At 46.6% G+C, this 25981-nt stretch overlaps 1 protein-coding gene across 1 annotated transcript; it reads right to left on the bottom strand.

The window, feature by feature from the left end:
• Nucleotides 1-3112: 3112 nt before the first annotated feature.
• LOC116939187 (cytosolic arginine sensor for mTORC1 subunit 2-like) lies at nucleotides 3113-25490 on the bottom strand. Its single transcript, XM_032947290.2, has 10 exons — nucleotides 25101-25490; nucleotides 24780-24940; nucleotides 19327-19397; nucleotides 13275-13468; nucleotides 11900-12032; nucleotides 11640-11763; nucleotides 10674-10784; nucleotides 10316-10398; nucleotides 8584-8678; nucleotides 3113-3287 (listed from the first exon to the last, which is right to left on the bottom strand). Exons 2-10 carry the CDS (start codon nucleotides 24890-24892, stop codon nucleotides 3222-3224), a joined length of 990 nt encoding a protein of 329 aa, XP_032803181.1. The 5' UTR covers nucleotides 24893-24940; nucleotides 25101-25490; the 3' UTR covers nucleotides 3113-3221.
• Between the last annotated feature and the right edge of the window lie 491 nt (nucleotides 25491-25981).

Below are 25981 nucleotides of genomic sequence, written 5' to 3'. Positions count from 1 at the left end.
CTCACTGTATATATTTTTTACGAGAATAACAAAGAAAAACCCCTTGAAAAGCATCTTGTTATCAACGCGCTACGAAACGTCTTTATGCATGTCCTACAGACGCGATACTTATTTTTTTTTACAAGGCAAAGTTATCATCCTACTTTTTAAGAAAAGCACAAAAATGTTTGCCCCAAAGCTGCCAAAATATGTTCCATGATGGTTCTAGTTAAATGTGCTTAAATATACATGTATTACATGTACACAAGCCCGTGTGAATAACAATATATTGTTCATAGTGCAAAGTTAATGCTAAACTTTTACACACATTGATTATTTTTTTGTATGTATTACAGAAGCTAGTTCAGCACACAGAAGCCTTTTTGGGGGGTGAGAAACACGGTGCGCGAGGCAGATGTGGCCCAACGGTTCATGCAAAACATGCCGGGTGGACTGATGACGTTACTACGTTGCTTTGCAACTTTGTCAAATCACATTGCCCTGCATCGTGTCATATAATTGCAAACGCAATTTAAACAAAGCCACCGCCTCCTCTCTCGTTCGCTCTCATAAGCACACCATTACGATGAGAAATCACACTACTACCAGCAATTTGCAGTTCTTTGGAAATTAAATAAACAGGGCGTTTAGACTCTAAACAAATAAAGAGAAACTATTTATACAATAGTGTACCTTTACTGGTAATACATTCGGCTGAAAAAAGTCCAGATGGTTATCATCTGGATGAAACAGTGCAATTTTCTTCATAGTACAGTATCTTAAAGTTGTAATCGTTCGGGCCCCCCCCCCCTGCACTCTTTGCCCCTGGTCTAAACCACTCGACAACTTCCGGCCAAAAATAACCATTCCGCTGCCAAATCACACACGATGGCTCAAACACCCAAATGTAACGACTACAACTACGCCTTACGAGAAGTCGATCTAACCTGTATGGCACTTTCTTAACTCTAACTGTTCCTTAAAGAGTCGAACACATCATATACAGTATTATATAATCGCGCGCGCACACGCGCACACGCACCCACACGCGAAACAAGCTATCAGTTTAAATGACATTTGGTGAGAAAGTCCAGTTTGCTGGCCTTAGGCTTTTGACGAGTAGCCACCACACACACACACAGAAAAAAACATCTGCTACGTTTGTACTACGCACGGCACTAGCCGTTTTAAAAGGCCTGCCCCGCCACAATTACACAGCCCATCAGCCACGACGAGGGCTCCTTCCCCGTTCCATCAACGCTCATCAACAACAGTCACTGGTCGTGTACGTTATGCATCTGGTGGCCAGCATAGCTCGAAAAATCATTGGGGAAAAAAACTAAAATGTGCAACATCACTTTACCAAGAAGCTTACAATATTCCTACCCCCCCCCCGCCCCCATCCATTGAAAATGAAACGTACACATTATTTGCCATGTAATACTTTAAATGTATGTTGCGTGTTGACCTTATATAATTCTAAACATTTCTACTAAAAACTGTCAATTTTGATCACAGCAATAAGCAAAATGTACAGTGTTGGCTTTTTTTGATTTTTGTTGTTGTCGTCAAAATGGAAAAAAAGTGTAAACTAGCACGGTAAACGTAGCGGATCACTACCTGCCTTAATGGCTGTCTCACATCCGGCTATGAGATGCAGGGGGAAAAAAAGCGCAGCAAGAATCATCGCGTAAACTCACGAAGCAACAGCTCGACTTTGGTCACCCACCCGCTTGCCCGCCTGCCCGCCTGCCCGCCCAGCCACCGCCCCCCTTGGGGCTGCTCACATTTTGAAAAAAGGAGGAGAGAGTTCAAGCTCCATCATCATCATCATCTCCGATGACGGTGGCAGCAGGGCTCTCTTGTGCTTAGGGGATAACGGCAAGAGTAAAAAAATGAAATGACAGTCGTGGGACTTTGCGTTAAATGCTCCAATCAACCAGCGCCCCTCCCCCCTCCTCTCTCTGCACTTTGTACCCTTCAATATTTTTTGCTTGCTTATACAAACTAAAAAGCGGAAAATAACATCTTCCCCAGCTTGTTGTCCAGACGTAAAGCTGCCTCACAAGCACCCCCCCCCCCCCAGCTAATCGGAGTCTTCAAAGACCTCCCCCCCCCCCCGCCTCCACCGCCCCCTTTCACCAACTGCAAAGGGCCCTCGGCAACATTTAGGCCAAATTTTATTTGGAAGGCTGTCCCCCAAACAAAAAAGCAACCGCCGAACCATTCGTAGAGATGTTAACGAAAAAAATTATGATGCCACGACGGACGGGCGTACGGTGTTAAGATAGGATGGTTTTGTTTGTTGTTGTTGTTGTCAGAATGACCGTATGAACCCAACTCGACGACGCGACAAGAGCAGCACGCGAGCGCACTGGCGACAAGGAAGCGGTTCTAAATCTGTACGGAATCGACATTCAAGAGATATTATAACACCATGGCCGCTCGAAGATCATAGTTAGTTAGCAGAGGTTGATATTTCTCCAAAGCGCCACCGCGGTACTGGATACGTTCATCGAATGCCCTCCATCCAATCCCGATGGAACTAAATAGATTAATGTGGCCACCGGATTAGGCTGACAGTTTTCACCATCCTGGAAATGTATTGAAGGTCTTCGTACAACGAACTGACGATATACTTACGCGTTTCCCTTGATGAGGGAATAAAGACGCCACGTGTTTCAGCACCTGTCTCATAAATAAACCTTCAATGCAGGCCATCAATGTCCTAGTAGCTTAGGTACTTCAAAACTTCTATATACGTTCCATACGGGACAATCACGTGTACGCGCAAATGCCCGTGGCACACACACACACGCTACACACAATGGGTCAAACCCTCCCTACTCTCTCACCCCCTCTTCAACCCGATCCCGCTCCCCCTGTTGCTGCCCTCAGCCCCTCGACGCGTTCTCTTACGCTTCCCAGTGACGAATAACACGGCACTGAAACCAGCCCTACGGGAGAATTATCGTGCTGGCACATTGGAAAGGAAAACATAATTTCCTACACTTCCTTAAGTGTCTCCATGAAGCCAATATGGCTTGGTTGACCTTTCCATTGCTTTTCTAACAACTCCTCTTTCTCCCCACCCCACACCCCCCACCCCCCACCTCTTTACCCCCCCCACCCACCCACAAGAAACACACATTGTCAGACATCCCACCCAAGGGCCCCCCCTCCCATTAACTAAAAGGGGGGCTGCCCCACACCTCCCAAAATGGATAACGACAGCTGTAACGCTATCTGTTGTCCGCCGGAGTCAGCTGCAGCATGGAAACCACGCTTTGGATATCCTCTTCTGGTACCTACACAGCACACACACAGAAAGGGGACGAGGCATTGCATTAAAGAATTATGACAAAAAAATAATGTATAGAGATTTATAAATCTAATCATTCTGATCGAAGGCCTCCCCTCATGGATGCATCTGTCGTTGGGGTTGTTTGAACCATACTTCACCACGCCGGACAGAGCGGATTGGGGAAAGGGGTCATCGTGCGTGGTTCAGATATCACTCTGCGCTGAAGTAAGCCTTGGCCGGGAATCCATAACTGGTTGCCGGGTTCACAGCGCATTGCACTCTGTACGTACGTTCAACTTCTTTCGCACCGTACGTAGCCAACTGTGCTAATCGGAGGTGCGGTGGGGTTAGGTGTACGAACCACTGCGCCACCGACCTGCACTGACCGCTGTGGTGAAGTATGGCCAAATAACCCTCATCTTTCCATATGGCATAGGGTGGCCCTCATCCAGCAGTGGGATTGACAAAAAATGGCTGTGCATGTACTTTGCCCGACCAAACACGGTTACAACGTCGCGTAAGCTTTACTTCGGCAATGATTTCCAATACGCAGCAACAATTATTTCAGATACCTCTTAAAAGACACGCTAGACAATTTCACGCATTCGTACGAACTTGTATAATTCTAAGGTTATCAAATGTCAACGTGAGCTAAAGTCGCCGTGCTATTGTTCGCTATCCTGAAGAGCTGTGCAAATATGAAAAATGTGGAGAAAGTGATATGCCTCATAAATCATGCACTGTTCGTACTTGAGTTAACACTTCATGCCTACAAATATATATATTACATCTATGGGATAGACCAAGTAGGTATCCATCCACTGTCCTGAAAAAAATATATTGCCTGCATTCTCCATTTATTTTTTTAGTGTACAGGAAAGAAAGCCACTGGATATGGAGAAAAAAATAGATCTCTAACACAGAGTAGAACTACACACCACGAACATTTGGTATGTATTAAATACTCAAATTGTTGGCAATCCATAAGCCTACGTGTTAAACTGTTGGCAATCGCTTATGTAAAACAAACACCGCTCGCAAGCTAGTGACAGGGAGATTATCAAGCTGTAAATGCAAAAGCGAAGACACAAAACTGCTGTTCATTGGAAGACTAAGTTACTTTCAGGTTCAAATTAACAAAACACGGCCGAGATTTGCAAAGCAACTTGGGCTGATCAACCCCCCTCCCGCCTCGTCCCCCCCCCCGCCTCGTTCCCCCCCCCCGCCTCGTTCCCCCCCCCCCGCCTCGTCCCCCCCCCCCCCGCCTCGTCACCCCCACCCCCCGCCTCGTCACCCCCCCCCCCCCCCCCCGCGTCTCCCCCACCCCCACCTCGTCCCCCCCCCCCGCCTCGTCCCCCCCCGCCTCGTCTCCCCCACCCCCCCCCCGCCTCGTCTCCCCCACCCCCCGCCTCGTCTCCCCCACCCCCCGCCTCGTCTCCCCCACCCCCCGCCTCGTCTCCCCCACCCCCCGCCTCGTCTCCCCCACCCCCCGCCTCGTCTCCCCCCCCCCGCCTCGTCTCCCCCCCCCGCCTCGTCTCCCCCCCCCCGCCTCGTCTCCCCCCCCCCGCCTCGTCTCCCCCCCCCCGCCTCGTCTCCCCCCCCCGCCTCGTCTCCCCCCCCCGCCTCGTCTCCCCCCCCCGCCTCGTCTCCCCCCCCCGCCTCGTCTCCCCCCCCCCGCCTCGTCTCCCCCCCCCGCCTCGTCTCCCCCCCCCGTCTCCCCCCCCCCCCCGCCTCCCCACCCCCCCCCCCACCTCGCCCCCCCGCATCGCCCCCCAACCCCACTCCCCCGCCTCGCCCCCCCCCCCTGCTTGTTACAACAACAAAAAAACTTGGTAGGCATCCAACGCCAACACACCACGGGGCCCACGGCTCCTGCTGCTGCTGCTGCTGCGTTAACGCGACCGGACATCTCCTCCGTGATTGGTTCACATGCCCAGGGCCCGGCCACAGTGCGGTACAGTGAGCAGCCGCGTGAAGCTGCACCACCACCACCACCAACAACAACAACGTGCTTTTCTATTTGTATTGAGTTTTTTTAATACTTTTTACACAATTCTGTAAATATTGCCCAATGAAGTTGGATGTTGTAATCACCAGCAAATACGTCGTACTCAAAATTTAGTCTCCAAGACACAACCGGTGTGCTGAAGTTGTAACCAATTGGTACGGTTAGTTTACGTGACAAACCTTACTAACTTAGCTGCGTCGGGTTGGTGGCGACGGGTTTAACGACAGTTATATTTTACGCGATACAAAAAAAAAACCTTTATTATTAATAGTTTTGCTGTCCATTGTAAACGGCGAAACATGGGTTTTAGTTGTGTTGATGACCTGCGATCCAACTAAAAAAATTCTAGTCACTGGAGCTTGTACGTATCCTTAAAAAGCGGAAAATTACAACTTTGTTCAACGTTTAGCTTGAACGCTAACCCAACAGAGCCACGTGCGATCGCAAAATTTTGCTGTCAATTTTTGTAAAAGCACTTTAACACTTTAAATTGTCTAATGATCTCGAAAAGCCAACCGGGAAAACTGGACAATGTCGCTTGCACCTATCCTCGAGATGTGGAAGACGCTTACGGTACTATACACAGTGGATTTCAAAATGAACCCTATACGAGCCATCCACGATAAAGAAGCAACAAATTAACTTTCACACAAGCTCAACAAAAAAAAAAACGTGAAATAAATAACCGAATGTGGATTTTTTTAAGTAAAAAAAAAGCCATTAGCTTTGTTCTAGCTGTTAACGTCATTATAATTTTTTTTTTCTTCAGGAAAAACCGGAGTCACGCGATAGCCGCTGTGAACCGAGGCGGCAGGAACTCCCTAACGGCACGGCCAGGAAGTCCAAGCCCTGAGCGCGAGCAGCACAAGCCACGGACGCACACACAGTGGGTTGGGCTGCTGAAATGGCAAAAATCCCGAGGCACGCACGGGACAAGCCCAGCCGACTTCATTGTCATCATCACCGCGTTGTGTCACCATCACCGCGTTGTGTCACCATCACGGCGTTGTGTCACCATCACGGCGTTGTGTCACCATCACCGCGTTGTCTCACCATCACCGCGTTGTGTCACCATCACGGCGTTGTGTCACCATCACCGCGTTGTGTCACCATCACAGCATTGTGTCACCATCACCGCGTTGTGTCACCATCACCGTGTTGTGTCACCATCACCGCGTTGTCACTATCACCGCGTTGTGTCACTATCACCGCGTTGTGTCACTATCACCGCGTTGTGTCACTATCACCGCGATGTGTCACTATCACCGCGTTGTGTCACTATCACGGCGTTGTGTCACTATCACAAAACAAGCTGGCACCCCGTTTAGGCCCACAAGTTTATGGACCGTAAAGCACTCTTCCGTTGTCTGGAACTTGAAACAAGTGTTGCTTTCATGATTTTCTATCCAAAATGGTAGAATCACTGGAGGTTGCATCATCATAATCATCGATGTGGGATACGAATCTACGTTTAAAGGGTGGGGATTGAGGAGGGGGGCAAAAAAATGATACAGCAGGGAAGTTTTTTTTTTCTCCTTTGAAAAAATGAACTAATTTGTTCTAAAGGTTATCGAAGCGTCCGACTGGAAAAATGAGACAGGCTCTCTCACGCGCACGCGTGTCTACCCATCGTTGGCGAATGCAGTGCACGCCCGACGAACCTGGCTTCAAAGGGCTGTCATGGAACTGCTGCATAGTGCTGACCATGCATAAACCAGGAGCGGTGGGGGAGCTTTAAACCATCAGAACGTAAAATTGACACAGTCAGCTTTCCACCTAATGGATCCTGCTTAATTAACCGCATGATGTACTTTAATTTGTAAAGGTTCAAATGGTAATGTGGCGCGCCCCCCCCCATCCCCCCACTACCCCCTCCCGACCCCCGCAATCGGCTACAGGTCTGGACGCAAGAAATGCAGAAGTCATGGTGTGAGCAACAAGCACCAAAGGCTCTACTTTGCGACGTTATACAACATTGTTGGAGATTAGGTTCGCACTCGCCCCACCCGTTTGCTCACCTCCGATTTACTTTTAAGATGCGCAATTGCGAAAGACTAAAACAACACGAAGTTTGTATTTTGAGGAGAGGCGTAGAGACATAAATGGAAAGGTTTGGAGCCACTGGGCGGCACTACGCACAACATACATCACGCTAAAGCTTCCTTGGGTAGGCGCATACGTTTGCCCACTGACAAAGAAATAATCAGTCTATAATTTTAATGGTAGGTTTCTATGGGATTAAGGTCTGGCGACTGGCTAGGCCACTCCAGGACCTTAATGTGCTTCTTCTTGAGCCACTACTTTGTTGCCTTGGCCGTACAAAATCAGCAGGTGATCAAATATTTTTTTCCCTCACTCTACTTGTTTTTTTTTTAAATGGGTTCCACTATATGAAGGACAGGTCAAGGAAAATAAAAAAAATCAGTTCCTCAACTTAAGTTTAAAAACAAAAACCTAAACCGGCCAAATGGTACATCAAGGTTACATTCTACTTAAAGTTCATTTAGTGTCACGGGTAGGCCACAACACTTGTCCGTTATAATATTTTTGAGAAAACTTGATAAACAAGATTATATTTTTCCTCATTTGCAACTCTTGCGGCAAAGAGTTTTCACTCAAAGGTGGTAACGTTTTGAAAACAACCACTGTGCGCAAAAAGGGCCCCTCTCTGTCCTTCCGAAATGCTCGTTTAAATTTGCACACTTTGAGCTTCGCAAAGCATAAACAGCTAAAACCGGTTGGGTGTTTTTTTTCCTCCCCTACACAAACCTCCGCGTATATTTTTTTGCAAATCGTTCAAAGAAAAAAATTCACTCGTGCAAGCTGCGCCCGTTAACAAGCAAGGCTAGAAAGTAAAGTTTCAGAAATTAAGTAGTTCATTTTTTTTACGACTTTCCTGCCAAAGCCTGCCTTCGTCAGCCAACACCGAGTACTGTGTGGTTCTAGCCAGAAACAAAGACAGCCTTCCAGCAGCATCTGCGCAACTGGGACAGCCCAAGTCAACGCCAGGTCAATTTCCCACACATCAATTGTCCCCCCCACCCCGTCATAATGAAATAAATTAACCACAAAAACCTGCTGCTACGAAACCTGCAAAATTAGGACAAAGGGAAAAAAAAACTCAACCTTTTTGGTGATATCCTGAAGTTTATATTTGTTTTTACCTATAATGAGGAACCTTTGTTGCGTATTCAAACCTGTAATAGCAGCTGAATTGTAATTTACACTCTCGTGCCAAAATCACGAACGCAGCGCCAACATAATTTTTTTGTGGAGTGGATTTCAAACTCACCAGAGCATGATCAAACTTGAATGTGCTGATATAGTAGGCCGAGATGTCTGCGTTGGCGAGCGGTTCCGATATCTGGGCCACGATGCCACACTCGTCTGCAAAAGTAAAAAAAAAACGCACAAACATTCGTTTTTTTTTGCTGCCACGTGTGAATGTATAAAGCGGCAAACGTTCATTTGGCACCATAAAAAAATAGTTGGCGGAGCATCCTGTACGCGCGAGTTTGCCCGCGACAACAAGGCACACACGGTTACGCAGAATACCAACAGAGTTTCAACTCGGTCACATCCTGAAGCAAAAGCTTTTAATTGCCCAAGAGTCATCAAAGCCATTAAAAGAATGATGTAACTTGTTTCAGATTTTTTTTTTAAATGGGGGGGGGGGGGGAATTCAAAGTTCTGTTAAAAAAATAACAAAAAATCTCAATGACTGCTCGAGGATAGAATGTTCAGACGTGACACACGCTGGTATGATTAAAAAAAAAACAGTCATTTTCAACAGGACTAACTGTCCATTTGAACTATGTCCAGTTTTATAATCCGTTTAGACGGCATCATAAAAGCACTGAAAGATTTACTGGCACAACACACGTGTAGAATCGTATAACACAGTTGGGAGACAACGCGGCGTGATTTCCTACAAAGCTTTTACACGCCTACAAAATAAGCATCATCACCGTTAGCATGCAAATATGCCGACTCATCGGCCATTTAGACAGACGGAACAGCACGCGCGGTTAGTTTGCAGAAAACGCTCCAGATACAACATTTCCACTGCCCCCAGATGCAACCGAGGGCAATTGCACCCAATTACATGTGACCGGGTCGGGTGGAAAGCAATTTGTTCACTTGCGAAGGTGGATACATTTACACCCACCCCCCCCCCCCAACAGTCTCGGTGACCTGCCATTAAATGTTCGCAAAATAAAAACTAAAAACATGTTTTTTTGTGTTAGCCGGCGCTTGCAAGCTTGTAAGGAGAGCACAATTACGAGCTTGTTACCCACCCTGTGATGTGCAGAAACCCTTTTGCCTAATTCTAAACCCGTTAATGCAACCTTAATAGCTTGTTGACAAGACCATTTAATGAAGTGTTTTAAGAAGGGGGAGAGAAAAAATATTTGCAGACATTGCGGCAACAATACTTGAATGCCCCCCCCCACCCCCCACCGGCTAGACATTTAACTCTTGCAAACACAGTAAGTTGCAAAATGTGCCCTTTGAGCACAAGCAAACTACAAAGGGAAGGGGGGGGGATAGCAAACTTAATTCCACAAGGGGAACTGGAGAGAAGGTGTCACCTCGTGAGGCAGGCGCACGACAGCCATGGGGGGGGGGGGGTTGAAGCCACGAGAAAATAAAATTTGCCCGTCGAAGTTTTAAAAATTCATCCATCATCTTCCGTTAACTGTACAAGGCTCAAAATAAAATAATAGCAACATTTATCAAGACACTAATATGTTTGTAGCTTACAGTCAATTATGTAACGAGGTGCACGAGTGTCACTTGCTCGGCAAAATTCTTTAATATACGATGGCGCTTCCATAATTAAAAGTACGAGAGGCGGGTGCATGAAAAGTTGGATTACAATTAAGGAGTGGTTCGTTACACGAATTTATGTACGTACGTGTGTGTGTTGAACTTCTTTCGCATCGTACGTAGCCAACCGTGCTAATCGAAGGTGCGGGAAAGTGCACGAAGTTTGGAGTTTGGCAGACGACGCTCAAACTTACCGAAACCCAGAGGCTGCCCGCCTATTCTCACCATCCGCCACACTTCCCCCGAGGCACTTGTGAACAGCAGGTTATTCGGAAACCTACAGATTTTTTCACCAAAACAGGCACGAGTCAAATTAATGCGTCAAAACCGAGCTCGCAGCATAATTTTGTCACTGCACATGGCATCAGGAGAAATTTCCTGGCAATAACAAAGGGCTTGCCATGACTTTTAAAATCAACATTTAAAAAATGCTTCAAACTACGGCAAGACCTTAAAAACACAAGGATTTCCGCGAAATAACTACATCAACATAGCGTGGTCGCTGGTACTACCGTTCGCTACAACCACCGCCTAAATTAGAAAATCTATCACCTTTGGAGCGTGCGGGTATCCATGACCAGGGAGATGTAGCCCTCGATCAAGGAGAATGAGAAAAACTTGATGAGTTCTCGATCTGCGCTGTCAGCCGTGGAGTCCTTGCCGCTGCAAAAAGGAACACGACAACCCTGTAAACAGCTTACTCCGATTGTCGTCAGAGGGAGCCAGGGCGTGGGGGTGTAGAAAAAGTAGGCCTTAAGAAGATGAGTGGGAATTTAAAAAAACAAGTTCTGTAGCACACCCACCCTAGAGTCAACACAGACGCCGGGTTTTACACAGGGAGTACGGGAACAAGTACAGCGCCGGTACAGCAGTCACAGGGGCGCCGCAGTGGCGAGATGTTAACTACCTTGCCTGGTATACAGGAGGTCGTGGTTTCAATCCTATCCCTGACGCCTGCTATATACATTTGGAGTTTGCATGTTCTCCCCGTGGTCGCGTGGATTTTTCTCCAGGTCCTCCGGTTTTTCACTCCACATTTAGAATCAACGTGCGTTTAGAGTATTTGGCTGCTGCTGTAAATTTCCACGTGATAAGCCACTTCGTTGAGAATTAATTTGTGGCCAGGTCGCTTCTGAAAAAGAGCTATATAGCTCGGTGGGCCTTCCTTGGTAAAATAAAAAAAAAGTTTAGTTCCAAAAAATTGCTTAGTTTACAGGAGCTGAACACAATTTAACTAAATTCTTTTGCACATTTTATGTCACTTCGCACTAACGACTCAAGTTCGTAAAAAAATTTTTTTATCGCAGGTGGCGACACCGGGCAACATTACCAGACCAAAAATCAGTTCTTAAAAAAATTCGATTTCAATTGAGAACTACATTTTTTTAGAACCGAATTTTAGTTTGTTGTTCATCCCCCCCGGTACCTCTGATGAGCATAGTTGGCTACGTACAGTGCAAAAACGGGGTTCAATCTGAAGCAAAAACAGCCGGGCCTCATTCGCGTCCTGCAACGTACCTTCCCGAGTAGAACATGATGTCCATGAGAAGAGTTGTGATGAGTGGCAGAGTGGTGGGGTCGAGGCTCGTCACGCAGAACTGGTTAACGGGGCACGTCAGTGGGTGGATGACCGGCCTGCTCACTGCATGTCGGACGCACGGCAGGAGGGGGAAAAAAAAGCGAGAGGCTTGTACGAATGGAAAACGTTGGGCGTACGTAAATGATTCATGAAAAAACGTTACTTGCAAATTATCGAGAAAAATACGTAGACAACCCACCGCTTTTAGGTTTCACGAAGCCGTTGACAATGACGGTGTCATCCAAGGCCACCACCTCGCCGTCAATCTCACGGAAAATGGCGAATTCCGTGGAGAGGGCATGCATCACGACCGGGAGGTCTCGTTCACGCACCTGCGTTCCATACAAAAAAATATACCGATTAACATCCATCGTATACGTGTGCTGTGCATTACAATTATGACTCGGAGGGGGGGGGTGGAAAGAGGAGAAATGGTTTTCAGGACAAGGCCATGCTGCTATTGCAGCCACTCGCACAGATTAAAGTGTTTGCTTAAAATTATTCATTAAGGACTCAACAACATTTTACGGGTCTCCATTTGATACTTCACGCTTATTTCTTTTAGCGTAAACAACCGATCCCTTCAGTCACTTGATTGTGATCGCTTGATTGTGATCGACTGTTAAATCGGGCACATTCCGAATGTCATTCTGATTTGGGAGTGTTGAAGAAAATCGGCAGTCCTTTAAGTTTTCCAAAGAAGATGCCAAAGCCATAGAGCAAATTGGGACACTGCCCTGACATGTGCAAAACTTCAGCGAAAATTGAATTTGGCACAAACACAGCGGTGAAAACTCACACTAACTTACCTTTTGACACAAGCACACTAAACATAAAAGGGAGCGAGCTGTTTTTTTTACTTGTTTTTACAAAAGTCGTGCCTCATACGCAAGACCTTTAAAACATTGCCTATGTATATTTTACAATATTGACATAAATGCAAGGACAGTGAAATGTTTATAAACAAAACATAACAATTCTGAGTCGGCCTTTTTAAGGTTACAACACTTACCATAAAAATAAAGCCAAAACGTATTGATAGCCCTTATGAAAAGGTCACACTAAATCGGTGTCATTCATACTTAAAAACCAAAGCATTTTTCAATTAATCTGCTAAGAATGTCTCAAAAAGATATATTAAAAAAAATGTATATTAGGCAAGACAACATGTAAACCAAGACGAAATTATTTTGTTCAGTTGTCAGGGAGCTGGTCAAAATCCAAGGGCCGTTTCCAGAACGAGAAAATGTGGCCAACACACATTTCCATTTCTTCAATTACACACATTCGGGAATACACCAACGTGTGGAGGAGACAATGACCCAGTTGCGGAGCCAGACGACCGCAAACCTCGACTAATCCACCGACCCGTTTCACTTCGCGCAAGCCCAAGCAGGCGGGTGAGGCGACTCCGCGTGTACGCATGTTGAACTTCTGTCGCAACGTACGTAAGCCAACCCTGCCAAATCGGAGGTGCGGTACAGGGGGAGGACAGCAAACTACGGGACAAAGACTCGGCACTCTTGCTCGCTTGCTCGCACACGCGCGCACGCACGCACGCCCAGCAATCTCACCAAGATGAAGTCAGTCTGGTACGTGGAGTACATGAACACGGAGACGTTGTGGTCGGCAAGCGGAGCGATGACGGACTTTGCGATCTTGGTGACGCCCACGGCCGGCGAGTTGGGGCTGTGTCCTCCGCCCGACACCACGTTGAGCGCAAGCCACGTGGCGTCCTCCACGGTGAGCCGCTCCGACACCGGCAGCTCTGCGCGTTTCCACGAGAAAAAAAAAATGTTAAAAACCTGCGTTAAACAAAAAACGTATTATTATTTCGGATGAAGACGATGACGATGGTTGCTTGGTTGTAACCTTTTTGACGAGTTCTCGTATTACCTCCGATTAGCACGGTTGGCTACGCACGGTGCGAAAGAATTTCAACATACGTGCATACATCAAGACAGCTGGAGTTTATCGCAACAACAAAAATAGTAAACGCTCCAAAGCGCCGATCCGTTGGACTCTTAAAACTGGAAGGCATTCATCATTGGAAAAAACAAATTACAAAATCAAGTCAAAATTGGAATAAACTTGTTGTACAGATTTAGTTTATCACCTGGCTCAAAAATACCATTGAAAAGCTCAGCTGGCTTCACGCAATGTCCAGGTTCAAATATAAACTCCTGAATAAAAAAAGAATCACTCCAGTCCTGGGCCACCAACCCCCCCGCCCATCCCTATATCCAAACGTGAATAAACATGTAAGATTCTTGCCAAGACCAATATATATTCGTTCCCTTCTGAGATTAAATCTGCCATTTACAAGCAACAAAAGACATACAATGAAAACCATTCACCGATTATGCTCTACCAATTAACAAGTAAACATTGGGGTTCTGTTGCACGGGTTCAAGACACCGGGTCAGAATTTTTTTTTTATCCCTACAATCTATTGACAAAAACACATCACAAATACAAAAGGCAGTTGTTTTTGTTCAAACACCAAAAAGGTTTTAAGAAAGAAAAAAATAACAACCCCCTCTCGGCTACCATCTGCAGGGCATATTCTGCAACGACCTCTGAGGTGGCGGTGCCGGTGATGTGCGAGTGAGGAAAAGGCTGTGGGGGGGGGGGGGTGTGTGCAAAATAGCCGAGGAAAGAAAAAAATCATCCCTCCCGCTTTCTTTCTGCGCGGTAAAATGGAGATCCCCTGGGCGCGCAAGTGGCCACCAAAGTCTCTGCCCGGCAACAGCAGCGAGGCCACCAATTGACGAGCACGCAAAAAACCTCCCCCCAGCCCGTCTGAGCCAGCCAGAGTTGCCGCAACCAACAATTTAACAGTTCTTGGTGTCTCCGCCGGGACGTGTTTACTTCATTTTAATTAGCAGTGGCCGCGTTATAGCCATGCCAAGGGTAGAAATGAGCTCGCCTGTTAACCCCCACATGATGTATAGCCGGTGACTATTATAGGGAGCGGGTTCTGGCAAACACGATTGTATGTTTTGCTCGAATGCCGCACAGTGCTTAACGGAATGAAAATATAGAGTTTACAAAATGCAAGAATAAAATTAAAATGTAAGGCAAGCCAGGAGACGAAAGAACACACCATGACAGTGATAGTGATGTATGAAAAATGGGTAAAAATAATACCCAACGATTTCTTAACATTAGGGGAGAATAACAAAAAAAGGACTAATAACTAAAGGTGGAATTAATTACTTCGGCAGAAATTTGTAACGGTGCTTAAATAATAAATGGGCTCGGAGAGTGAATGCAACTGCGGTAATTAATACATTTGCTGAAATTAAAAAAATGTAATAATGCTAAAAGAATAATTGCATTGCCAATCAAAAGCCTTCATTACTTCGCGCAACATCACATTTGAGGTTTTTAAAAACGGCAACCCCCATTAAATATTCAAAACGGTGAAATCGGCTCCACTAATTTCACAAACCTTCCACTGCTTAACAATTCAATGTGGGTGGGGGGGGCACTCCAAGGATCTAAGCCACGATATAACATAACTGCCAGTTCTGCAAACTGCAGAACAAGCTGGTATTTATCCGAGATAAAAAAAAACATACTTATCGAGCTATTGCATAAGCACGCTACCACACAGCTAGCCCAACGTAATGTTGACTGTTCCAAAGCCTGGGCTAGCTTTAATAAACAGGAGCCGCTGGAGGCTACAACATAATGAAGAAAATAAAACAGGGATTTTTATAGTTACGCAAAACAAACAAAACCAACAACAAAAAGCCACTACCATCCAATCGGATCTGAAAGCCTAAGAAAAACTGCTGGCTCTGCAAATCCGAGAGTGGAAAGCCCTTGGAAACAAACCCAGCAGCACTCTCCTTGTCGACGCTCTATTGGTCCACGGCAGCCAATTGCAAGGCCCGCAACAGCGTGCCCCCACAGCGTGCCCCCACAGCCAATCAAATCAACGGGCTCGCATTACACTTTTATCAAGGGCTCATTTGGCTACAGTCAAGAACAAAAATTGCACAAAACAAAAAATATAATCGCATTCTATTAAGCATACGTCCTCCCCCGAGGCAGAGGTGGCAAGCTTCATTGGGAATATTCCACAAGCGTCGTTCGTTCAAATCAAATGGCCGGACCCCATATCACAGATCAGACAATTTACAACACAATCATAAAAAGCACACACTTAGCAAGTGTAATGCATGACAAGAGTGGTTACTTGCAAGGTACGTTTCCGTAGTTATAATTTATAGATCAAGGAAGTACGGAACAGAACGTACTATGACACGAACACAGGGTTGCCCTTTGCAACCCAAAGTCATCAAGGTCAACACAACATTCTTGGCACCGAGATGGCAATGTTAACTACCTCGCCTGGTATACAGGAGGTCGTGGGTTCGATCCCGACCCTGACGCCTGCTGCTGTATATTTGGAGTTCACATGTCTCTCATCATCATCACGGTGGCTAGGAGATGTTAACTACCTCGCCTGGTACACAGGAGGTCGTGGGTTCGATCCCGACCCTGATGCCTGCTGCTGTATATTTGGAGTTCACGTCTCTCATCATCATCACGGTGGCTAGGAGATGTTAACTACCTCGCCTGGTATACAGGAGGTCGTGGGTTCGATCCCGACCCTGACGCCTGTATATTTGGTATACAAGAGGTCGTGGGTTCGATCCTGACCCTGATGCCTGTATATTTGGTATACAGGAGGTCGTGGGTTCGATCCTGTCCCTGACGCCTGTATATTTGGTATACAGGAGGTCGTGGGTTTGATCCTGACCCTGATGCCTGTATATTTGGTATACAGGAGGTCGTGGGTTCGATCCCGACCCTGACGCCTGCTGTGTATTTGGAGTTTGCGGTGTCTCTCCTCGTGGATGCGTTGATTTTTCTCCGGGGCGTTCGGTTTTAACCCTCCACATTTACAATCAACATCACACATTTAGAGTAATTTGGCTGCTATAAATTTACACACGATAAGCCGCCACTTCCTTGAGCGATCATTTGTGGCGGCCAGGTCGCTTCTGAAAAAAGATCTATACAGCTCAGTGGGCCTTACCTGGAAAAATAAAACAATTGTTTAGTTTTAGTTTGGTAAAATTATATTTGTTCGGAAACAATTCACAAACCCAAGATACCATGGAGTCCATCAACAGCACTCTGCAGCGCTTACGTGCGACATTTAGCATTTTTAAAACGTGCCAAACGTTACTCTTTGGTTCTTTCGGTAAAGTCACGTAGGTAGAAATAAAACAAAATAAATCACGACGTTTCAATCGCAACACAAGCGACCGTCACCAGGCAGAACCGATACAGTGATTTATTTTATTTTATTTCTACCTACGTGACTTTACCAAAAGAACCAAAGAGTATGGATTCCTGCAGTCACTAATGCTTCAAATCAAGATTGTGCCAAACGTTATTTATGAGAACAGATATTTATTCTGAAATCACAAGGACTATGAAAGCCATCATCAAGACTCAAACGTTTGTTTTTTCTTTCCCACATGGAGATGAACAACTTCCAATTCCATCTTCCAATTGTTGAAAATAATTAATCAGAGCAAGACTCCTTGAGTGTGGGGGGGGGGGATGAAATGTTTTTCGCGTGTAGAAAGAAAAAAATACATCGTGCGACAACCGCTAACGTTTCGCTCGCAAAAAATAACTTTAAGCAGTTCCGTAACAGAGCAACGCAGCCAAACCTTTACCGATACGAGGGACGGACAGCAATTACCGATTTTTAAGAAAACATTTGTGCTTCCCAAGAAAGATATACACTCCATACATATGAAGACCTAAATAGCTGCCTCGGGTGTCTATCAGTGTTTGGGGAAATGCGAAACGAGCGGTTGGAAAAGCTGTCGAGAAACACTGCAAGCCGTGTATAACAAGGACATAAATAAACAGGTCTCCCTCGCGAAGCCAGCCCCGGGTGATGCAAAACACATCTTGAGGGTGGCGCTGAGCGTTTACCAACACACACAACACATAAATGAACAAGACCAGAACACCCATTGACGTTCAAATAATATTCTAATATAGCAACTGCTTTAACGTGAACCATCTTGAAGCTTGCTAGATGTAACTTTATTTGTAACTCGGTCACAGCCCAACGAGGCCAAGAATTCTTTCTCAAGAGAGACATCAAACTGTACTATAACCACCGCCCCCTTTATAAACACCAAGTAGCTAATCGCAAGGATTCGCACGTGCACTGCAACTTCACTCTATGTTGGTAGTTGTTGGTATGTTCATAGGCAAAAGGGGGTATATATATCAAGATGGGCTAAATATAGACTACATTCAAAAACTGTTAAGACTACAATTCAAATTCTTTAACTTTTTCTTCAGCAGAGCAAGCGTAGCAAACGACGTTGCACACAGCGTTTTAATAAGTTTTTTTTTCGCGTGGAATATTTGCTGGTTTATTCCAGGATGTTTCTGTTGCGCGTCGTCGCTTTGGGATGTTCTGTGTTCATATTTTGTTTGTTGCGGTTGCACCCGACTTCAGAGCCGCATGGCTCACAGGGCTATACCTAATAAATGAAACTTGAAAAACTGTACTAGGCTCCAAAATCTATGCTCCCCCACCTTCACCTCCCCGTGCTGGCGAGCGTGAAGTATGGTGAAGTATGGTCAAACAACATCACCCACGGTGAGGGAGGGGGGGGGCCCTCACCTCCAACAGCGATGTAAATGTGCAACAGATTATATGAAACGATGTGTATTTTATGTATTATTTGCATATACCCACCTACCCCCACCTTGCAGTTTTTTTATCGTAAATAAACAAACTAACGCGACAATTGATAATGAAAAGTGCATAGGATTTAGCCGCCGTCGTGTAAATTAATCAATGGCCTTCGAAAAGTTGCACGTCAATATGGACGTGCGCTTCTTTTGAGCGGGCCAACTGCAAGAGAGGAGCGCGTTGCTCCTTGCCAAGAGGAATGCTGTCGACCGAAGGGGAAAAAAAGAATCCCCTCCCTCCCTCCCTCGCCTGCTCGCTGTGCCACCCGTGTAATAACGTAGCAGTGGCTACGGGAGTGGGCCAGGGTCGGGTTGGGGAGAGAATTGATGGCACAAGCACATTCCGTGTAAAGCCCCGAAAACCCCCTCTCTCTTGCACTCTCCAACCCCAACCCACCCACCCCACCGACCCACCCACCCCAAACCCACCCCAACCCACCCCTCGGTTGCAGAGCAAGAATCTTCTCTCTACCCGGGCGCCGGGTAACAATCCTTAGAAGTGGAGAGGGCGGCTGATGCAACCAGAGCTGTGTATGTCACCCGTGTTAAGATATTATCGTCGTAGTAGTGACATCAGTGGCCGTTCCTTTTTAGGCTTTGATAATCACGGAGGAGGAGGAGTTCCCGTGTTCAACAAATTGTTCACGACACCAGGGGGAAAAAAAAAGACGGGACGCTTACCATTTGGTATCTTACGCTACGGTTATGATGTATACCCGCAGTGGGGGAGCGGGAGTGTGGGTTTAACTTGCCAAAAAAACAATTACATAAAGACGATTCCAAGAATAAAGGTGAAATGCAGACATTGAAAGAAAAGGCAAACATTTAGTTCAAACAAAATTGCGTTACAAGCTTGGCTTTGTAAAAAGAAATGGTTACCTTTAAATCCTTCTTCATCCACAATCAAGGTGAAGTCGTCTGGTGTTTCCGTCAAACTGAAAAACTTACACCTGAAAGACACACACAAACACACAAATGCCAACAACTCATTAACAAAAAACGTGCCACTTCAATTACTTAATGTGACATAAGCACCAACTTGAATTGCCGCGATAAATAAAACAACGACCGTAATTGACGGTCTGGACCTGAACCTACACAATGCATCACCACAAAGAACGCGTTTAAAAATGAGACGGAACAAGGGCCATTTAGGCGCACATCTTTTGTAAAGAACTTATCACAAACAGCTCGCCATGCGAGTTCAAAAACACTCCGATGAGCACAGCAAGCAAAATAACTTTTCCTCAATACCACCTTCAATAAAAGTAGGTTAAAAAAATCTGGATTATTCGAGTATCGAGTGCAAAAGATTTAGTAACCGAATGAAACTATCTAAAAAAATGATTTCTATAAAAGCACCATGCACCTACTTTGTGGAATTTTAGAAAAGAATGCTCCACACACAAAGCCCTTCTTATAGTAAAAAATTGCAGGAATGTATTCTGAACCAAAAAACCAAACACGCACTTTGTAAAACTTGGGAAACACGTACAGGTTATTACATCAGAAGTTGTATACTACCAGAAGGAAAAAAATAGCCTGCATAGCACCCCCCCCCCCCATCTAACTTTACAGCTATATATAGCTGCTCATTAGACTTCCTTATTAAAAACAACACAGCACCCACTCCACGTGTCTACCATTTTAAGCTTCTGTTGAATTTAAACCGCCACCTCTAATTTCTAACCGACCCCGGCATCAAACTTTTATTAAACTGCCAATCAAACGAACGGATCCATAATATTCCCGATGTAATGTTCAACTTCCCTGGGCTCACAGCACACAAAGCCATTGCCGGCGGATTTGACATACATAGAAAACGAAGGCAAAGTGCAAACATTTATTTCCACACTATAAAACTTTCAATGTGTTTATCACGTAACAGCCACACCCGCCGCCCGTCCTTCACATCACTGCAAGAATAAGAAAGGCACGTATCTCTTAAAGCTTCAACAACAACAAAAAACCCCAGGGCTCAACTGCTGAAAGATATCACAGCGACAATAAACCAACCTCTTCCAATTGAAACAATCGGCGTGTTAAAGGTGTTAGAGCAAAAAAAAAGTAAAACGAGGAAACAAAGCAAAGCCCTTCATTACCTGCGTTGGTCATTGTCCCTGTGTTCTCATTAATTGTGTTAAGATTACGTTAACATTTCAAGCATTGTTTTAAACCACCTCTACAAGGCTGCACATTTCATGAACCAACGTGGCAATGGATTTACCAAGTTGACCAACTCAATACTTTAGCATGCGAATGGGGTTTAAAACCGACAAACATTTCCACTCACGTTTGCCCTTGCAAGTCTGAGAACAAGAAACAAAACCTAAATTCGTTGAACGACAATGGAAAATCGAACCTACGATGAGCAGTCTGCAACTGGTCGGGAAATCTGGCTGCCAACTCAAAAACGGAAATCGCCATTTGAAAAGTTGGCAAATGCGTGGAGACTCCACCTTGCCGACTCAGCGGCGACAATAGCCAGCGGGGAGAGTCGTCACACAAGCATGCTTCCAAGATGCAAGTTAATGGGGGCGGGGAATAAAGCAGACCTTTAATTTTTCACTCAATTTGTTGGATTTTGTAAATGTGACGGATTAGCTTTTAACAAAAAAAGCTGAAATTAATCCACATCACATGACACGCTCTTGCTCGAAGGGACAGAAAAATAATATATATTTTAAAGTAAACCACGTACAGGGAAGATGATGAATGTAAGGGAATGTCTCTTAACGTCTTTTAATGTCAGCTGAAAGGTTGACTTTAATTTCCTGTCGTGGAACAATAATTTCTAAACGTATTTACTGCATACTGTATGTAAATTAATCTGCACTTAGCTGTTGGAAGGGAAAAAAAATCATAAAAATCAAACTGTTATCAACTCTTACTCGGTGCAACGAGTATTGGGTACTGTCATTGTCTACGTTGAGTTGCCGGCACGCAGAAATAAGCACTTTTTTACGCAGACATCTAAATTGAGATTAACTCGTAAAATACATATGGGCAGAAGTCACGCTACCCACAAACACGCCCACACTGCGCTCGATGCGGCTATTTATTTTTTTATTACTAAACATTGCTCATCTTGTGTGGGTTGTTGCTGGGGGAACATTTTTTCATGGTTCTATGTGCAATCTCCCTCGTCCGTTGTCTTGCCCTCAATACACACACCGACCTATAACTTGCAAAAATACATTAACCCCCCCCCCCCACGCGGTTAAAAGCCAGGTAAAGACGCTGGGGGCGGGGAAGACAGTGGCTGGATATGGGCCAGGAAGGCAACTAGGAAGAAGATTCGTTGCTTGCTGTCCGGTGGAATTGATGGAGTTGCCACACGTGTGCCCAGTGGACTCATGCCCTCTGACCAGTCACCGTACAGGTCAAAGCTGCACCCCACCGACACCACCACCACCACATTACGTTTTAATGCACCCCTTCTCTGCAAGCAATGCTTGGCACTGCCGCCCACTGGCATGCTGGGTTCAAAAGGCCAAGGCAGTGGGGGATTTAAAGCTGTGCCACTATTTCATGAATACTCTACACAGTACCTAACAACACAACAACCGTAGGCAGGAATAACAGCAGTTCTCATAACATGATTCGCTGGCATGTGAAATCTAAGGACCTGTGTTGGCAGGAGTACACAAGGGCAAATAACAAAAAAAAACATGTAATTAATATTACTCAATAATATGACGCTAGCATGTTATTGACGAATGTGGCATTTTTGTTTTACCAGATCATTCACATAGCATCTTGTTGCAGCAGCAGCAGCTGAGCAAGGGCTTTGGGTGGGTTGCTATTGAAGACCCTGGGGGCCCTGCTTGAGAGGGTGGCCAACACCTTAGCTCACATGATTCCCTCGAGCATAAATACATATTCCGATTCAATGGCGCAAGTCCGGCATGAATCAAATGGCCGCAATTAACACATTATGCTGTATACCATTGTGATGTTTGTCTTAGATAGAAAATTAGCATTTCACGGTGTTCCAAAGTTAATTATAGGACTCAACGCAAATATGGTACAGTACTAAAAGTTGGTTCTATGTCCCGGTGGGGAGGGGGGGGGTTAAGTTGATTCAAGACCATGGCTAACATCCATGGTAAGTGACATTTTAACTGATCCTGGAACCTTCCCTTCAAACCCACATTGACCAGCTAAGTTAAGTATGGTCAGATAACCATCAAGGCTTGTGTGTGTGTGGATTCATCCAGCAGCGGGCTGAAAATCACCTGTAGGGATTATTGCTCTTTATTGTTAAAAGGTATGGGGATTCTACATTACTATGCAACGCTTACAGGGTTACTACAAAACCAAACGTGACGTGGTTAATACGGGACGCAAACGCAGCCACGGAAATCAATTTCACTGGCACTAAACGAACGCGATTGTGACCGCGTAAACCCAATGGGGGTCGGTGTAACATTGTTGGGAAGTTAACCACGCAGACCCAATGCGGTTATAACGCTAGCAGCAGTGCACGTGAATGCAACCGACACCAACCCTACGCGGCTGTGACTAGTAAGAATGCGAATGACCGGGCGCTAAACAATTCGGGGTCGGTGTTGAGAGTCAGCGCGAGGTCAGGGCGGGGTGTGTAGGTGAAGAGTTCAGTAACAGGCCAGACGTTTGCTGGATATTTAAGAGTTCTGGGTGTAGGAAACGGTGGCCAAGCAGAGTGGTCGGAGTCAAGGGACCGGGCATGGCCTGTGGGGTCCATTTTCTGGGACTCTTAAAAGCTGTACCTGAGAAATCAGCCGCTCGAGTTCCATTCCCTGCTACGGCGAACAAAAAAAAATCACGCATTGACGAGCGTGGGGCGAAGTATGGTCAAACAAACCCTCTGGCCGACGACCCTGTGGAAGAAACCTTCAAGCAGCAGGTTATACCGTTAAGGCATTGACAAAAGGTCAGATGCGAATTATTGAGTTTTTTATGTTTTACTCATAAACGGGACAGGGGTTAGGGGGGTACAAAAAATTATTCTGTGCAGAGGTCGAGGCTTTGCCAACAGGGTTAGGTTCCCAGTTAAGCTTCTGGATGGTTCGGCATTAGTTAATGCAGGGGGTTAGGGGGGGTTCTAAGCTCGGATTAGCGCCGCGGTTTGAGATCGACACCGATAAACGTTGTGGGTTTTTATGTTTGAAGTCAATAGCAGTTTGCCCGGCCAGTAACAATGATTCCTGGTGTTTTTTTCGTGTGTGCTTGTTTGTTGGGTGACTCCGGTACTGAGAAACTGTACAACAATAAAAAAAATGGGTATAAAAAAATCATGATTAACATTGGTCGCGGTTTTGAAACACGCGCTAACGATTGCACTACCAGATTACTGGACACCTGTGCAAAAAAAGAGCTTAATAGCTCATCGGATTCCTCCAGTATCTATACACGTAAAATCCTATTCCGAGATTCGAAGGCACGAAATTATGTAGTTCTTATCGGATGCCGCGTGCTAATATGATCGCGAATCGATACAGCAGCAGGCGCAACGTGTAAGTGACTGTACCGCATTGCAAAAGGGGTACATTGCAAGTTCCAGTTAAGGTTCGAAGGCCCGGCACTAAGAAGTTCGCTCCAAGATACTGGGGTCGGAGACGGGTGAACAACGCGTTGCCAACGGGAGTTAAGGGTTTTCATGAGATAAGCACAGTTCCTGTAATTAATATTCACTGGGCATTTAACAAGTTCCGTTAAGGTTTTGGGGCCCGTATCCGGCGTACGTAAGCGTTGCATCACGGTGCAAGTGAAACGTCCAAGTTACTTTTAACGAATTCACGGAGTTTGCGTCACAGGTTGAATACGGTACCAAAAATGCAGACAGTTAAATGCCCGGGACTTGAAAGCAAGTTTTCCGGTATCCCCTTTGTCTCACCGGGGTCCCCATATTTCACCGGGGGCACGTGTACCCCCCCCAACCCCACCATGTCTCCCACCCGTGTCTCACCGGGTGCACGTGTAACGCCACCCCGTGTCCCACCGTGTCCCACCGGGTGCACGTGTAACGCCACCCCTTGTCCCAGTGTCTCACCGTGTCTCACCGGGAACCCGTGTCCCACCGTGTCCCACCGGGTGCACGTGTAACACCACCCCGTGTCCCAGTGTCCCACCGTGTCTCACCGGGAACCCGTGTCCCACCGTGTCTCACCGGGAACCCGTGTGGCCCGCCCACCGTGTCGCCTCCCACGTGTCTCACCGGGTACCCGTCTCAACGCTCCCCTGTGTTCTACCGGGTCCCCGTGTCCCACCGTGTCTCACCGGGTCCCACCGTGTCACCCCCCGTGTCTCACCGCTTTCCCCGTGTCTCACGGTGTCTCACGGTGTCTCACCGGGTGCGATCGGTGAGGAAGGCGAGCTTGACGAGCCCGTGAGTGAAGAGCGGGAGACTCTCCCGGGCGATGCTCGCGATCTTCAGACGATGTTCGAGAATGTGCAGCTCCATAACTAACGACGATGATGATGATGACGAGGAAGACCTAATGCGTGCCGACTGCAACACCCCCCCCCAAAAAAACACAAAAAAAACAACCCAGTGGGCATCACTAAACCGGCACCTACTGCACAAAATCACGATCTGGCATCACAAAAGAAACGCAATTCGTTAACAGCGTAAATCAAAATGTGCAATGTTTAACAAAGTGCAGTCATACCTCGCGGGGGAGAGGGGGGTGTGTAGAGACGGCAGCAGCTCCGCTAACAGCGCGATTCGGAGGCGTGAGGTACTCAAAAACAATGTTTGTATAATTTTATTATTTTAAACAAATTTCGCTTCGCAACGAACTACTACTAGGAAAAAAACAACCCGGCAATGACTTAAATCGCCCTACCACCTTCCCCTCCTCCTCGTCAAGCACTTGCTAGGTCCGTCGTTCGAATAGCTTTAGGAGGGGGGGGGAAGCGCTGTTTCGTCTTTGTTGGTTGTCTCTGCGTTGTTGTTGAGCTGCTGTTGCTGCTGTTGGTGTTGCTGCTGCCGCGACTGCCGATGAGCTCTGCCAAGAGCGCCGCTCCACTCTGCTGGAGGCTGCGAGCGGCGCGCCGAGAAAAACAAGTTGGGGGCGAGGGGCGGGGCCCGCTCAGAGTGAGGGGGGCGGAGCTTGGTGGTGAGGGGGCGGAGCTTGGCGGTGAGGGGCGGGGCGAGGAGGCGGGGCGTCCTTCATCAGGAGGCTTCGCCTAACAGCACTTGCCCCCCCGAGTCTGCTGAGGCTATACCGTGGTTGGTGGGTGGTTGGTGGGTGGGTGTGTGGGGGGGATCCTTTGTCTTTGTCGTGTTTGCGGGTTAGCGGCGCTGTGCCCACTAAAGCGGCCATCCCGAGTTCGATTCCCCAGCCCGACCGCCCGCCCCGGGCCGCTTACGGCCATCCAACACCGGTGACGACGATCTCTGAACCGGGCGTGCGCCCCCAACTAAGTCGACCCAGACTCAAATTAGTTACCTGGTGCGGTGTGTAAACATCACCCACTGTGGGGGGGGGATGGGGGAGGGGGAGACAAAGGCGGCCGGGAGTGGTGTTGGCCACCCACCCCCTCCCTC

This window comes from Petromyzon marinus, chromosome 5, assembly GCF_048934315.1.
Source record: "Petromyzon marinus isolate PM22_M1 ecotype Great Lakes invasive population chromosome 5, UKy_Petmar_22M1.pri1.0, whole genome shotgun sequence".
Lineage (NCBI taxonomy): Eukaryota > Metazoa > Chordata > Hyperoartia > Petromyzontiformes > Petromyzontidae > Petromyzon > Petromyzon marinus.
The sequence above is the reverse complement of the archived record's forward strand: the minus strand, read 5'-3'. Positions and strand labels throughout refer to the sequence as shown.

Coding starts and splice junctions, on each gene's coding strand:
- LOC116939187 (XM_032947290.2), bottom strand. CDS start 24,892: ATGGAGCTGCACATTCTCGAACATCGTCTGAAGATCGCGAGCATCGCC. Junction 12,033..13,274: donor ACCAGACTGACTTCATCTTG/GTGAGATTGCTG, acceptor TATGGAACGCAG/GTGCGTGAACGAGACCTCCC. Junction 8,679..10,315: donor CGGGCAGCCTCTGGGTTTCG/GTAAGTTTGAGC, acceptor TTACTTTTGCAG/ACGAGTGTGGCATCGTGGCC.